The sequence below is a fragment of the Erpetoichthys calabaricus genome (assembly GCF_900747795.2).
Source record: "Erpetoichthys calabaricus chromosome 1 unlocalized genomic scaffold, fErpCal1.3 SUPER_1_unloc_27, whole genome shotgun sequence".
Classification (NCBI taxonomy): Eukaryota; Metazoa; Chordata; class Cladistia; order Polypteriformes; family Polypteridae; genus Erpetoichthys; species Erpetoichthys calabaricus.
The window spans coordinates 344247-359003 of NW_026261593.1; the positions used below are offsets into that span (position 1 = coordinate 344247).

Genomic DNA, 14757 nt, shown 5'->3' on the forward strand with positions numbered 1-14757 from the left:
TCAAAGTCACACACTGCAGAGGATTTTTCTTCACAGATGACTCAGACTGTCAGATTACAAGTTTGATTAACTTTACAAGGAAAACATTTAAAAACTGGACTTGATCTGCATGTCGGTGTGCTCCTCTGCCATGTACTGAGTTCTAGTTTTGCTCACATTACACATCTTGTACAAATAACTACAAACTGTCTTCAATTGTTAAATTAATTTTACATAGAGGTTGTCATTTCACAAATTACATTTTCTGTAACTCAACATGCTGTTGTGAACAGTCTTGATAAGAGAATTCTCTGAATAGCGTAGAATAAGCAGAACCAAACCAAAGCATAGTAGTAAGATTGAATAGCTTTAGCAACCCTTAAAGCACAAAAAACAATTTACATGTCAAAGTTTTTTGCACTTTCATAGAAATTAAGTGTCAATGCTGCTTCTTTGTATTTTTATTGTAGAAAACTTGATCAGTACAATTCCATTCACAAAAAGACGCAGGTGAACGTCTCCCCTCACACACCACTTGGCTCTCAAGGCTCAGCATCGTCTGTGCAGTCATTAGTGAGTCACCTGAAACAGACATTTTGTATTAACATCATGCTTAACAATTGAGACCCATAAGTAAAGTATCAGGTATTTGTTATACCAACCATGATTTAAATGTTAATGATCCGATATGTTCAAACAAAAATATTGTTTAATAAAATGTCCAGTGTACTGTTATGAACAGTAGGGTACATACCAAGAACTAAATCAGTCTTGTGAGATTCTGGCAAGCAGAGTCTTTTCTAGGACAGCAGGAGTAGCAGAAACCTGCTAAATAGAAACTATAGGATCACTTAAGACAAATAAAGTAGGCCTTTAAAGTGTGGCATTGAAAAGTCATGTTTACTAATCTCAGCATTGACAACAAGTGCACCAAACTTCTCAAAGTATGCCATCAGGAGCCTTGTGACATGGGGACAATGCACCCTCATCTCCAAAGATGGAAAGACTTGGCTTGAGACGGTCACCTCTGCCTAAAGTAACTGGCCACAGCAGGTCTAACCCACTCCCAACTTCAATTCTGTTAATCAGCAAAATATCAAGCTACACACTGGCTGCCATTAAAATGAATACAGTCATAACATGTGTTTCATAACTACTGTATACTGGCAGGATTACCTGTATTTGTCCCAGACTGTGGGTAAAAGGTTTGTAAAATGAACCATTGGTCCAAGCCACCAGATTGTAAACATAAAATGTAATTTATATCTTAAATTTAATACTACCTCACTGCATTTCCCCCAAAGTGGTACAGGTTTACTTGTTATACAGCCAAAAATAAAAACAAAACAACAAATTTACAGAAACACTTGTCTCTTAAATTTCCAAAGTGTCCGCCTCGCCAGTGGTTTTTGACAGAGTGCTGATCTTGAGACATTTGTTAGGCCTAAATCACTTCTCAAAACTCATCCAAAATGCATTGTAGTTTTTGGTAGTCCTGGAAAACATTGAAAGCAACAAAATTGCCCTTAATTCTGAATATTAACAGTAACTATAGTAATTTACAAGTTACATTTAAGTAAAAAATTCCTCTAAATCAGTGTAGACTATAAAGCTGTATATAATAAAAATGGACAAGGTTTCTGAAGTGAACAATTGTGACCCTCATACCATGGGTTCAGTTAAGTTAAAACAGTTCCATTGTACTCTGATACTTAAAACATCAAGATGTCAAAATGTTACTTAAAAATAACTCACCTTTACAGAGGGAAAAAACACCAAAAACACACACTTACAACTCCATAAAAACTGGAGTGAAATAGTCGTACAAATCCAAGACAAAAGTGTAGAACTAGAACTGCAGTTAATCCCAGCGCTCCTTCCAAAGTCCGAGGTGGCCAAATAGCCAAACACATTCAAGTTTCTGTCAACACAACCATTTCAAGTATCACTGGGATGTGGACACTCAAGAACTTTGACCTGGCACTGTGGACTCTTTGAGTCTCGGAAACACGCAAAAGTTGCCATAGATGGTCTGTGGGACATGCTACTTCCAAGGATGGGGCCAGGGCTGATGTTGAAGGCTGTGGCTCTGTTTGAAAGAGTCAAAGAGTACATGGTTTTATTCACAGTACACATTAAATGTATCAAATACCAAAAATAAACATTCCATACTAAAATCACCTTGGGGTGTCACGTGCACAGAGTCTGGCGAGGACCGCATTAGGGATGTGCATTCCAAGGTGAGTTGTCTCTCAGCCTCTCTGACACGGTCTGGATTGCCAAATACACGTTTGGGGTAACTAGCCAGTATTGGCTGAGATGGTGTATTGCCATTTAAGTCACTGGGTAGCTGAGCAGGTTGCTTTGCGGTAGCAATTGTTGGCAGAGGTACAGGAGAAGCAGTGCCTGTTGATGCCACAAGAGTAGACATGCTAGCTGCTGTCTCTGATGTACCATCAGCAGCATCACTTTTTAAAAGCTTGGAATAAAGGATGCATCTCACAGCACTAACTTTCCCTTTGTTTGCTGCTGGAAGCTGGGGTGGAAAGTGAATAAGCTTTACTAAAATCGCTGTGATTACATCGGTATATGAAACGAGAAAACTGTGGAGTGCAGAGTTGAAAGCTGGGACGGGGCTTTGTGTCGGGGTCTGACAGACAGACACAGGTCCTCCAGTCGGCTCTATGCAGCAGTCAGGCTCACAGTGGTGCTTGTGGGATCGAGAAAGAAACACTTCTCTACCAGACTGAAACTGTGAGAAGAACAATGGACTAGTCCCCCATTGACTGTACAAATATAGATGTATATTTTTAGTTGTTGTTAATTATCTCACGAGTCGCTATGATTTTGACGACAGAGATTTGCTGCTTCTTCAAAGCCTCCCGCTGTTGCGCAGGTCATTTTGCTCTGCCCTGCCTACTGAGAAACCTGACACCGGGTCATTTGCATACTAACTGTGATTGGATGTTTAGCTGGGGGGAGGGTGAGTGGGGGATCTCTGCCGAGTGCTGTGTGAGCATGCGCACAAACAGAGCACGGAGGGAAAGAGCGAACAAGAGGTGAAACCTATCATCCCATTCGTGCCTTTTCCAGTGGATTTTTCAGCTACTGTAGTAAATATTGTCCATATTCAGTCTGTGGGTAATCTATTATTTTCTTTCTCAACTTCTAAAAGTTTGATTTAAGGGGGCAGGACGTTTGTTTAAGGGGGCATTGCCCCCTCTTGCCCCAGCGTAGAGCCGGCCCCGCTCCTTGGTGCTTCCCAACCACATTGGCGCCGTTATCTTCACCTTGTCCCCTGCTGTCTTGGAGAGATAACCCCGTATCGGCAAGATGGCCTCTGAGCCCTTCAGTTAGATCCTGTAGTTTAATAACTGATAGAAAATCAGAGAAATATTCTTTTATTGTAATGTCATCGTTTGGAAATTCCTCAATTCTTATTATAAATGTTAACTGTTCCTGTAAAAAAGGCTCCTGAGCCTTTAAGGCGCTGAAGCATGATAACGTGAAAACCGTGGCGTGTGCAGGGTGCATGCGCGTTTTGTGAGATGTACCTCGTGAAAGCCGGAACTACTGGAGCCGCTGGAAAAAGTTTAAGTTTGTGTGTTGTTGACCAAATAACCACACCTATACCTACTCACCTACCTGTACAGTTATTCTACTTCATGTGAAATTTGGCATCTCAACATTAAAACGATTTCTTGAAATGGTTGGATTAGTTCCTGTGTTCTAACCGACACACCACAGCGACTACTGCGTATTGCAAGTCTGCCTTTCTTCAGTTCCTCATGACTGATATCTGTTAATGTCCAAAAGAACAGAAAGATATTTACGTTTCTTGTTGCGCTCCTTTATTTCGGTTTTATTTTTTGATTGATCGCTTCATTCTGAATTTCGCAACTCCGATATTCCCTTATTCGAAACTCTTCTCAAATGTCATCCATAGGAGGATCAAATGTGGCTATCATTTCAATACGTCCAAGGAGTTTGCCATTATTTTCTGTAAATAATTTGTTGCTGGACCCACGAAAGGCGTCATTATGTTTTCCTAAATATTGAACACAATATTTGCTTACATGGCCGCAGTGAAAGACTTCACCTCCTCGGATTCAGCACGTCTATCAAATGGTAGTTCAGATTGTTGTCGTTTCTATTCGGCCGCACATATAAAATACAAATAGTGATCTTATGCATCTGCCTTGTAGCTTACGGCGGCTCTGCTGTCATGTAGCGTGCAGTGACGACTCCCTAATATGATGTCAGAATTCTACGAAATAGACGATTATTACCTCAGCATTATTCCAGTTTGCAGCATCTTCAGTAATTTATGTAAAGAATACAACATGACCACTCCAGTAACGCACGGTGTCAGTTTCTAAGTGAGATGGCAGCTAACGCGATATTTCTTTGTGTGCCAGGAACACTAATGATGGTAGAGCAGCATTTCCAGCCGTTTTTCTATGTCGGAACACTTTTTGTAACCCAAATAATTCCCCAGACAGACCGCGATTCTACCACCGACAGAAGCAGTAAATGTCACACACGTGCTAAACTGGTCGAAGCGTCGGGACTGCCGGAGACGCCGTCAAAAAAAAATCAGTTTGGAGATCGGCGCTCGCAGACACAGCGCTGCACTCGTATGGCCCTGGCAGTCGGCTCTGCGAGAGTCACAGGCGAACAGGCCACCTGGCAGCTGGACCCCCGGCACGTCTCCTGGCCGCTACTGTGCACACTTAGTGCTGCGTCTGTAAAACGGAGATGGCAGAGCTGCTTTTCTGTCGGCTTCTCCAGGGAGTCCCGTCCTTCTCAGACAGGTCTCGACCACCTGAGCAGCGCGTCTCTCTCAGGTCAGGACTCAGGGGGCGCTACATTATTATTACCACAGCGCACCAGTCAACGAGCACTTTCTGTACGCGGAAACGACTACTGCAGCACACGTGCATCTCCTTCGTTTATTTTAACATCCCATAATATGCGCTCTCGTGCATACTGGGAGGTGCACCTTGAAATTTGAGCCGTGTCTCCTTATTATTGAGATCTCTCTAACAAGCAGATCTCCACCTCTCCAGGGTCTCCTCAACCTGCTCGCTACTATCGCTACAGACCACAATGTCATCAGCAAACATCACAGTCCACGGGGACTCCTGTCTAATGTCGTCTGTCTGTCAGCCTGTCCATCACCACTGCAAATAAGAATGGAATAAGAATTGCAAAATAAGAATTGTGTTCATATTAAATTGTTTGCGCATATATGGTCTATTTTAGAACAAATAAGCTATTATTATATTATAGTATATTTTTGAGAACTTTGTTTCTGTAGTTCTTATAAGGCACCGTTAACTCAGAATATTTAATTTATTAATAACGTTATTTTTTGTTACTACCGGTATTTGTAATTTCATTAATTCTGTGAAACGCTTCTCAATAGTGTCTGTAGTTACAATGGTGCCATCTAGTGACCAACTTTAGTGTTGTCATTTTCTGAGTCATATTTTTGCATGATTTAGCAACGTTATCTATTTTCCTTTATGTGTAATTTGGGATCTTAGACTCGTTCTACTTTAACTTTTTATTGTATACCACACACACACACACACACACACGTATATGTACGTCTATATCTGCATATTAGAGTTTGGATCTGAAATCTACTTTCCAAGTGTTTTAATCGACACCCTGCTGCGAATGCCAACTATTCCTGCACAACCAGAAGTTCTTCAGTTGTTTCTCTCCAATGTGTTTCTTTAATATCGGAAGGTGAATTTTGAACGCCATCACCTCTTGTTTTTATGGTTGGGACAAAAGGCGACGCGTTCACCACCAAGGCTCGTTTTTGTGCCAACCACTTGTTAAGGGGCGTATTTTGTGACCTCCTTGTATCTTCGATATCATTAATAAGCCCAGCGTTGCTTCACTTTGGTCTGACGATATCTTCGCCCTTTAAATCATCACAGTTGCTGCCTTTGCTGTTCCTTTCGATTCTCTCCCGTGTGCTTAATGTTTTGTATTCACAGAAATGAAAGTCATACATTGTGCAAATAAATATAACTAGCCGACACCCGCCGTAGCACACGGCGGTGTAAGAATAGGAACGGAAAACAGTGAGAAAGGAATTCAGAAATCAAGAAGAAATAAATACTCCTTGAAAGACGCAGTTGTGAATATTGTAGGTGTTTTGGTGGAGACGACAGATAATGGGTTTAAAGATCTGACCCTAGAAAAAGCCACGAACAACTGACCGGGGCTGAAGAGTGGTTGTTAGAATTATTGTGACGAGTAAACAGCATGTGGACATGAGGAAGGCCGCGCTTCTGAAATTCGATTACGTAATCAATAAGAACCCCAAAAAGATGTTGTTGTAGAATGTCTCTAAGTAATTCCTTCATCTTAATCCAAAAGACTCGTACTACAATATCAGGTCTGTGCTCCGGTCTTTGGCTATCCGACAGTCCATGTAGAATTACCTGTGAAAGTGATAAATAAATCAGGCTTTCCGAATTTACGTACTATGGCCATGGCATCCTGGTAGTTTTGTTTCATGTATCTTGGACTTCCTCGAAATGTGGACGGTAATCTGATCATTATTCCTACACGTACGTTGTTATTTTCAGCCTTTTCTTGCGGTGTGTCTGATAGTCCTTTGTGTTGTTACACACGCAGATCTTGTTGATGTGATCTGAGATCGTTGAGACGCGCGCCCTCTGTTTTAACATACGCATCTACGACGGACTGTTGGAATAGTTTACCGCTGGAGTGTAAAATACTAAATGTATTCCTCATTGCTAATCTGTACGCGTACAATTGGCGTTCAGTAATCCTGATTCGCTTGGCGGTTCTTTTATCAGGAACATGTTGTAAATCTTTATGCCAGCCAATGTCTCCGTAAGGGAATAAAAGTGTGTAAACCACAGGATCGGAATTCATATTGAGCGTGGAAATCTGTTTACAGGAGTTGCCTATGGGATAGATGGAAATGTCCCTTTCGGCAGGCAGTTCGCCGTCTTCTCTGACGAAAATCACTGCAACATCGGTGTGACATGTCGGGACATTGTATCGTCGTAAATCCTGCTCAGGGTATTCCTTGAAAACCATTCGTACAGATGCTGTTGGATTGGACTGAGCGATTTCATGCGTGTGTTTGTGTGATTTAGCGAAGGGGTTGATGGTCCTGAGCATGGAATCTAGCTGGACTCTGGAGAAGTACATTTGCGCTGCATGCAGAGTTTGATTTATTTTGTAAGCGTACTTCAGTAGCTTGTCGAGAAATGCCATGTCGGCTGGGGACCGGTTTTGAAATGGAAGCAGGACGAACCAGAAGAGAAATATATATAAGAGATGGGATAGTCCTTCAATTTCGCATACACATGCGAATAATTTAATAAAATTATTGACTTTAAAATACTGCTTATGATTTACAAAGCCTTAAATAATCTCACCCCATCTTATATATCAGAATGTCTGACACCTTATAGTCCAAATCGTAACCTCAGATCCTCAAATGAGTGTCTGATTAGAATTCCAAGAGCAAAACCTAAAAGAAGTGGCGAGGCGGCCTTCTGCTGTTATGCACCTCAAATCTGGAAAAGCCGCCAGTAGGAATTCGCCAGGCTGATACAGTGGAGCACTTTAACAAACTGCTGAAAACACATTACTGTAACATGACTTTCTGATAAGTTCACCTTCATTTAATCCTGATACTCTGTATATTCAGGTCATTATCATAACTATTCATGGTGGCTCTACAATCCGTACTAACCCCTACTCTCTCTTTTGTTTCTTTTCCCGGTTTTCTGTGGTGTTGACCTGCACCTCCACCACCTGATCAAAGCACCGTGATGTTCCTCCATTGATGGATTAAAAGCCAGAAGTCTACATGACCGCCATCATCAAGTCCTTCCATGAGAACCCTAAATACAAAGAGGACTGATCATTTATGTGAGGTAGAATGTCCAGAGGGGGCTGGGTGGTCTCGTGGCCTTGAACCCCTGCAGATTTGATTTTTTCTCTCCTGTCATCTGGAGTTTTTTTTTGTTTTTTCTGTCCTCCCTGACCATCGGACCTTAGTCTTATTCTATGTTAATTAGTGTTCTCTTATTCTAATTCTTACTTTGTCTTTTATTTCTCTTTTCTTCATCATGTAAAGCACTTTGAGCTACATTATTTGTATGAAAATGTCCTATAGAAATAAATGTTGTGGTTGTTACATAGTAAGTTGCAGATGTTTTATTGATTTATTTATGTTGTAGGGAACAGATTTTTTTCCTTTTAAATGCAATGAGATTCAACTAAAAAGTCTCAAATAAATAAAATACCCAAGTAAAGATACAGATAACCTACCTGAAAATTCTACTTCAGCACAGTAACGAAGTTGTTTTATTTCTATTCTTCACACCTCTGATCCATCGCATCATCGTTAACAAATGCTTTACCTTCATTCTGTGCACATTCTCTCTTCAAGTTTCTTCTTTTTACGTTTTTCATGCCATCTTAGGTATCAATGTGACTTTCGCTCCTGTTATTTTCCTCCTGACTCTCAGTCAGCCTTCCCATCATTCCTGGCGGTAGACGTCACTCATTGTGCGACACGACTGTCTGGTGATAATCACTGATTTTGAATTAATTACCCCACAAACACAAGCCAAAGCTTTCCTGCCACTGCAGCGGAGTTTTGTTTAAATCAAATGTTTAATTTGTAATCAGATACTGTAAGTGCTTCATGAAACACATGACGGGGCTTAGCTGGCTACACACAGACAGGTGATGTTCATACTCCACAAATATACTGAGGCTGAACTTGCAGCTTGGGGGCCCTTAGTGGCTTCGATGGCCCTCTGCTTCTGTGGAGACTTCATAGAGCAAGAAATGGCGCTGGATATTGTACACAATTATTATGATTTTCATCATTTGTAATGGCTCTAAATTATGTGTTTGCATGAGGACAACTGATTAAAAATTCAATTGCAATTAATCTCTCAGTTCAAATTTGTGATCGAAAGTCACTTTTTATTAATTAAAATTTGTCACATTTCCTTCAAGCAAATTAATTAATATTTTTTTTAAAGCAGAATAACTCAGGGATTACTTTCTAATAGAAAACAGTTTTAATAATCAGGTGCTTATGTATATTAAATTATTTTGGTTTCTTTATTGAACAGTTTTGTGTAACAGAAACAAATGAACAAACAGTACAACACTAATTAGTGAATGGCTCAAAGTAGGATTAATTAATTAATACTTCAGAGCCACACAACAAGGCAAATTAGTTGGACTTTGATTGGTTACGTCAATAATTCTGTCTTTAAAATGATATGAAGATGAAAAATAAAACATTTTTGCATTTCTGCCTATTTATTTAGCCAGTTGCTTAAGCAGACTTCAGTTTATTTACACCAATTGTTTAAGTGATGATATCTCAGATACAAAAACAAAAGTTCACAAGCGACCAGTGCTGGGAAACGTCACTTAAATTAAATTCATTACATTGCTCATTACTTACAAAATCCTAATCTCCTCCAGTTCAGCGCGTTTCTTTTCTTCACTTGTCTGGATGGTGAAAAACAAAGAGTCGTAGTAAAGCTGAACGCACACTGCATGTGTTACTGCCATGATGTGATTAAACTGATCGGTTACTTCAATGCATTTCTCAGTTTGCTATCTGCGCTCTGCTTGGAGCTCGTGATGGACAACACGTTACCTCTGAAGGACAGGATCTCACATCCCAGTCCAAACGGTGAGATGGAATCCTCGTCTGTCAGCAGCCTCGGCCGAGCACTTCAAGCTTAGTGCACTGAGCCCGTTGTCTGAAAGGCCGTAGCGGCGCCCACAGATGGGTGGTCTGCAGTGTGTGAGTTGGGGTTTGGCTGAATGTGGAGATGACAGCTCAGATGTTCTCTTCTACATCGATGTCCAGTGCACTAGAGATGAGGTTAGGCTCCTCCGCACACACTGCCTTGGCCATTTTGCTCTCGGGTTGGTCGGTTTAGCTTTCAGCTCAAAGGACCATGTAAAAGAGGGGTTTCATGGACCTCTGGAAAATGTGCTAATTCACAGGGTTTGGCCAACAGAAAGCCGAGTGCAGGAGTCACCGTCAGATGACTGGAGATGACAGACAGGTGATTGTAATTTATTCAAATAATTAACAAATAATATACAACAATAAAGTAAGCACACTGTAGGTAAACCAAGATAGTGGAATGCAAAGTCTCTCGGGAACAGGAAACCCCATCTGGTCCAAAGGCGTGACTTTACTGAACTTTTTGACAATAACATTAATAATAATAATATTTAGTGACGCTGAGGAGACTTACAACATTTGAGACACAATTGCTGGCATTTCTTTTGCTTTTCCAGTATTAGCACAGACAGCTGAAGTGACCTCCTCATGGTGACACACTGCCAGTGCCTATCAGTCCTAACATATCAAATCCTTTTGAAATTCACTCTAACACAAGTCTTTGACAGGTGAACATTACTAGTACCTTAGAAAAGCTCTCGGAAAGAACATTACCTGGGAGAAAAAAGAAATTCTACCTTTAATTTAACATAACAACAGTTCAGTAATTAACAATTTAACACCAAAATAAAATGCAGGTATTTCAGAACATTTATATATTTTGGGCTGGTATGCCATGACAAAGGGTAGACAGCCCCCGGCGTAGATCTTCTCCAACGAAGCCCACTTCTGGAGGTGGCACCCAGTCTGAATTCATTTGTGACCCAGAAGATTCCAATTTGTGAGAATTGTTGGCACATCCAGTACTGCAATATGTGGAGCAAAGTGTATTCCGTCTTTTTAATTTTTGTATCTTAGTTATGAATTTTCCCAAAACCAATTGTTTGTGTAGACTTAGTGTCATATTTGGAGTACGGATGCTAATTGATGTGACTCCTCACAGACAGCAGGCACCCTCAGGAGATGGAGGATGCTGCACAGCAGCGTTTCTCAACCTTTAAGTTTTCATAACAGTTTTAATCGCGCCCCCCCTAACATTTTTTTTTTTTAAATGAGCCCACTAATACCAATTTGTTCTTTTTAAATTAATGATATATCACAGATGCATATTTTATTATACCTCCTTAACTTTTATCAATATTTATCTAACTCTATATTTATTTTTCTAGTATCAGAATGTAGTTTAAGTTAATTTGTTTCGGTTTCAATAGATGTATTTTTCTTATTTTTGATTCTTGTTTTCTTTTTTCACATCTTTGCGCCCCACTAGGGGGGCTCGCCCCACAGATTGAGAACCACTGCAGTACAGGTAAGTCTGCTCTCTCCAAGCCTTTTCTAATTTTATTCTATTTATTTGACATGTATATTATTTGGTAATTCTCAAGTGTTAAATAGGTTGTGTGCCCCCCCCCCCCCACCCCACTGATTTCTTTTATATAGTTCTGTATGTTTTATTATCAAAAGCAAACAAATAAAAACAAAATAAAATTTAAAAAAGCATTTCTTCTTTTCGTGCGCTGCCACAGTGTTAAAACATAATTCGGCATGGTGTACAGTATGATCATGTGTATATTTTGGATTTTAATTTTATTTTACATTTTATTTTATTGATTTTGTATTAATAGTTTGTGTTTATAATTATTAGTAATTGATTTGATTTATTATTTAATAAGCATTGGCGAGAAGCTGTTTGTTCTTTTTTTGCCAAGATATGTTTTCTTATATTAAAATAGCAAAATATATAATATAATAAAGCTGAACTATTATTGGGCGGCACGGTGGCGCAGTGGGTAGCGCTGCTGCCTCACAGTTAGGAGACCTGGGTTCGCTTCCCGGGTCCTCCCTGCATGGAGTCTGCATGTTCTCCCCGTGTCTGCGTGGGTTTCCTCCGGGTGCTCCGGTTTCCTCCCACAGTCCAAAGACATGCTGGTTAGGTGGATTGGCGATTCTAAATTGGCCCTAGTGTGTGCTTGGTGTGTGGGTGTGTTTGTGTGTGTCCTGCGGTGGGTTGGCACCCTGCCCAGGATTGTTTCCTGCCTTGTGCCCTGTGTTGGCTGGGATTGGCTCCAGCAGACCCCCCGTGACCCTGTGTTCGGATTCAGCGGGTTGGAAAATGGATGGATGGATGGATGAACTATTACTTATTGTGTGAGGCTATGTATATTGTAAAGTGTTTTATTTTCTTTTTTCTGATGAAATGTGTATAATATATTGTAAATAGTTCTAGACGTAATACGTATGTTATGAAAACAGAGCTAGGCACATGGTGGAGGCTGTAGAGCAGCTGTGCGCAACCTGCGGCCGTACGGCCGCATGCGGCCGTGGGCAAGGACTTTGGCGGCCGTGGACGTGTATATTAAAGTGTACGTAATGGCGGCCGTGCAGGTGTAGGGTCTCTGGACTCCAGTGAGTAAGGGGTCTCAACGCCGCGGAATCTTTGTCGGCCGGGTCGGTATGGTGACGCCGCAAGCCGATTTGGACTCTGGGGTCTCTAGACTCCTGCAAGTGTAGAATCTCAAACACCGCAGAACCTTCCTTAGCCGGGTCGGTATGTTGACCAAAATGTTGCCCTTTATATATTCATCGTGGAAATCAGCAGTAGAATACCCACAACTACGAGAACTGGCCAGGAACATTCTCGTTCTTTTCGGAAGCACTTATTTGTGCGAAGCAGCGTTTTCCAGAATGAAATATCTGAAAAACAAGTACCGAACCCGATTGGTAGACAGCAATCTAGAGTCTGGAATACGGCTAATGGTCTCCAGCGAGTCCCCTGACTTTGCAAGTCTGTCTGCAAACATGCAAGAGCAAGAAAGCCATTAATGGCGATGTTTTCCAAACTTCCTGAAACAATTGCTGTAAAGGTTTTTTGTCCTATATGACGTTTCGTAGACATTTTTTTACATATGTAGACCAGTAAATTGAATATTGTCAGATATATCATACTCTGTTTTAATGTGTAATCTGTAAATTTTTACATAAATCATAAAACATTATTAAGTTTACTTGGACTTACTGGCGGCCGTTATTAAAGTAAAAAGTCTGTAGTGCGGCCGTCAATAGCGGAAAGGTTGCGCATGCCTGCTGTAGAGCCTTTGGTGAGAAGCTGTTTGTATGACGCCCTGTTCTTTATTTTGTTTCTAGAAAAGGAAAAAGGATATAAACTTCTATGTCTCCTCCATGTTGATTTGTTTTTGACACAACACTAAGTAGGATGGATTTGAGTCGTTACATGTGCTTACTGTCCATTCAGGAGTGAACCTCACTCTTTAGTCAGGACAGTTCAGTTGTACTTCTCTCCGGTGGGAATTCTGGTGTGTCTCTGAAGTGTACTGCTCTGACAGATTTGTTTGCAACATTCGAAACAGCAATATGGCTTCTCTTTGAGATTCATTTCTCAACAATAGTTTAGTTTGCTTACTTTTCAGGACATGACTGAACCTTACTCTTGAGTCCTGAAGGGTTCTTGTTTTTCTGGACTGATTTTTGAACTGCTACTGTTTTTATTCTGTTGTGAACTCTCGTGTGTATCTGAAGATTACCTTTATGTGAAAACGGTTTACCACATTCATTACAGCAATATGGCTTCTCTCCAGTGTGAACTCTAGTGTGTATCTGAAGAATGCTCATTTGTGAAAACTGTTTACCACATTCATTACAGCAATATGGCTTCTCTCCGGTGTGAACTCTCATGTGTTTCTGTAGACTGTCCATCCGTGAAAACTGTTTATCGCATTCATTACAGCAATACGGCTTCTCTCCAGTGTGAATCCTCGTGTGTATCTGAAGACTGCCTTTATGTGAAAATTGTTTACCACATTCATTACAGCAATATGGCTTCTCCCCGGTGTGAACTCTCGTGTGTTTCTGTAGACTGTCCACCTGTGAGAACTGTTTACCACATTCATTACAGCAATACGGCTTCTCTCCGGTGTGAACTCTAGTGTGTATCTGAAGATTGCCTTTATGTGAAAACTGTTTGCCACATTCATTACAGCAATATGGCTTCTCTCTAGTGTGAACTCTCGTGTGTATCTGAAGACTGCCTTTATGTGAAAACTGTTTACCACATTCATTACAGCAATATGGCTTCTCCCCGGTGTGAACTGTCGTGTGTTTCTGTAGACTGGCCGTCTCTGAAAACTGTTTACCACATTCATTACAACAATATGGCTTCTCTCCGGTGTGAACTCTCGTGTGTATCTGAAGATGGCTTTTTTGTGAAAACTGTTTGCCACATTCATTACAGCAATATGGCTTCTCTCCAGTGTGAACTCTCGTGTGTTTCTGTAGACTGCTCATATGTGAAAACTGTTTACCACATTCATTACAGCAATATGGCTTCTCTCCAGTGTGAACTCTAGTGTGTTTCTGTAGACTGTCCATCTGTGAAAACTGTTTACCACATTCATTACAGCAATATGTCTTCTCTCTGGTGTGAACTCTCATGTGTTTCTGAAGATTGCTCGTCTCTGAAAACTGTTTACCACATTCACTACAGCATATGGCTTCTCTCCGGTGTGATCTCTCATGTGTTTCTGAAGAGCACTCCTGTTAGAGAATTCTCTGCCACATTCCACACTGCAGTGATTTTTCTTACCTGTGTAAAATTTAAAACAAAAAGGGAAAAAAAAGCTTATTATCAATTCGCTGCCTTATTATCAACATTAACTCACATTAAATACATGATGGCTGAAATTAGGAACAACCTTTAATCAGCATAAGCAATTATAAAACTTTTGTTGTACTTAGAAAACACACTTAATTTGTTAATTTTATGTCCTTTATTACAACTGCTCAGTAGAGCCACATGTATAAAACTTCCT

General features: G+C 40.6%; 4 protein-coding genes across 8 annotated transcripts in view; 2 read left to right on the plus strand and 2 right to left on the minus strand.

The window, feature by feature from the left end:
- Window positions 1-14395, minus strand: part of LOC114644298 (zinc finger protein 850-like) — a 45176-nt gene extending 30781 nt beyond the window's left edge. Inside the window, exon 1 of one of the 2 annotated variants that reach the window (XM_051921859.1) lies at window positions 13474-14395. In XM_051921859.1, coding sequence (XP_051777819.1) covers window positions 13474-14380 — 907 coding nt within the window. In that variant the 5' untranslated portion in view covers window positions 14381-14395. Of the gene's footprint in view, window positions 1-13446 lie in introns of both variants that reach the window. The other variant, XM_051921860.1, reaches the window with a different exon arrangement.
- LOC114642082 (zinc finger protein 883-like) overlaps window positions 1-14757 on the plus strand; it is a 422053-nt gene that overhangs the window by 333285 nt on the left and 74011 nt on the right. The gene's annotated exons all lie outside the window — the stretch shown is intronic.
- Window positions 1-14757, plus strand: part of LOC114643402 (zinc finger protein OZF-like) — a 719868-nt gene that overhangs the window by 214648 nt on the left and 490463 nt on the right. The window lies entirely within an intron of this gene.
- LOC114642086 (zinc finger protein 664-like) overlaps window positions 1-14757 on the minus strand; it is a 396955-nt gene that overhangs the window by 139445 nt on the left and 242753 nt on the right. The gene's annotated exons all lie outside the window — the stretch shown is intronic.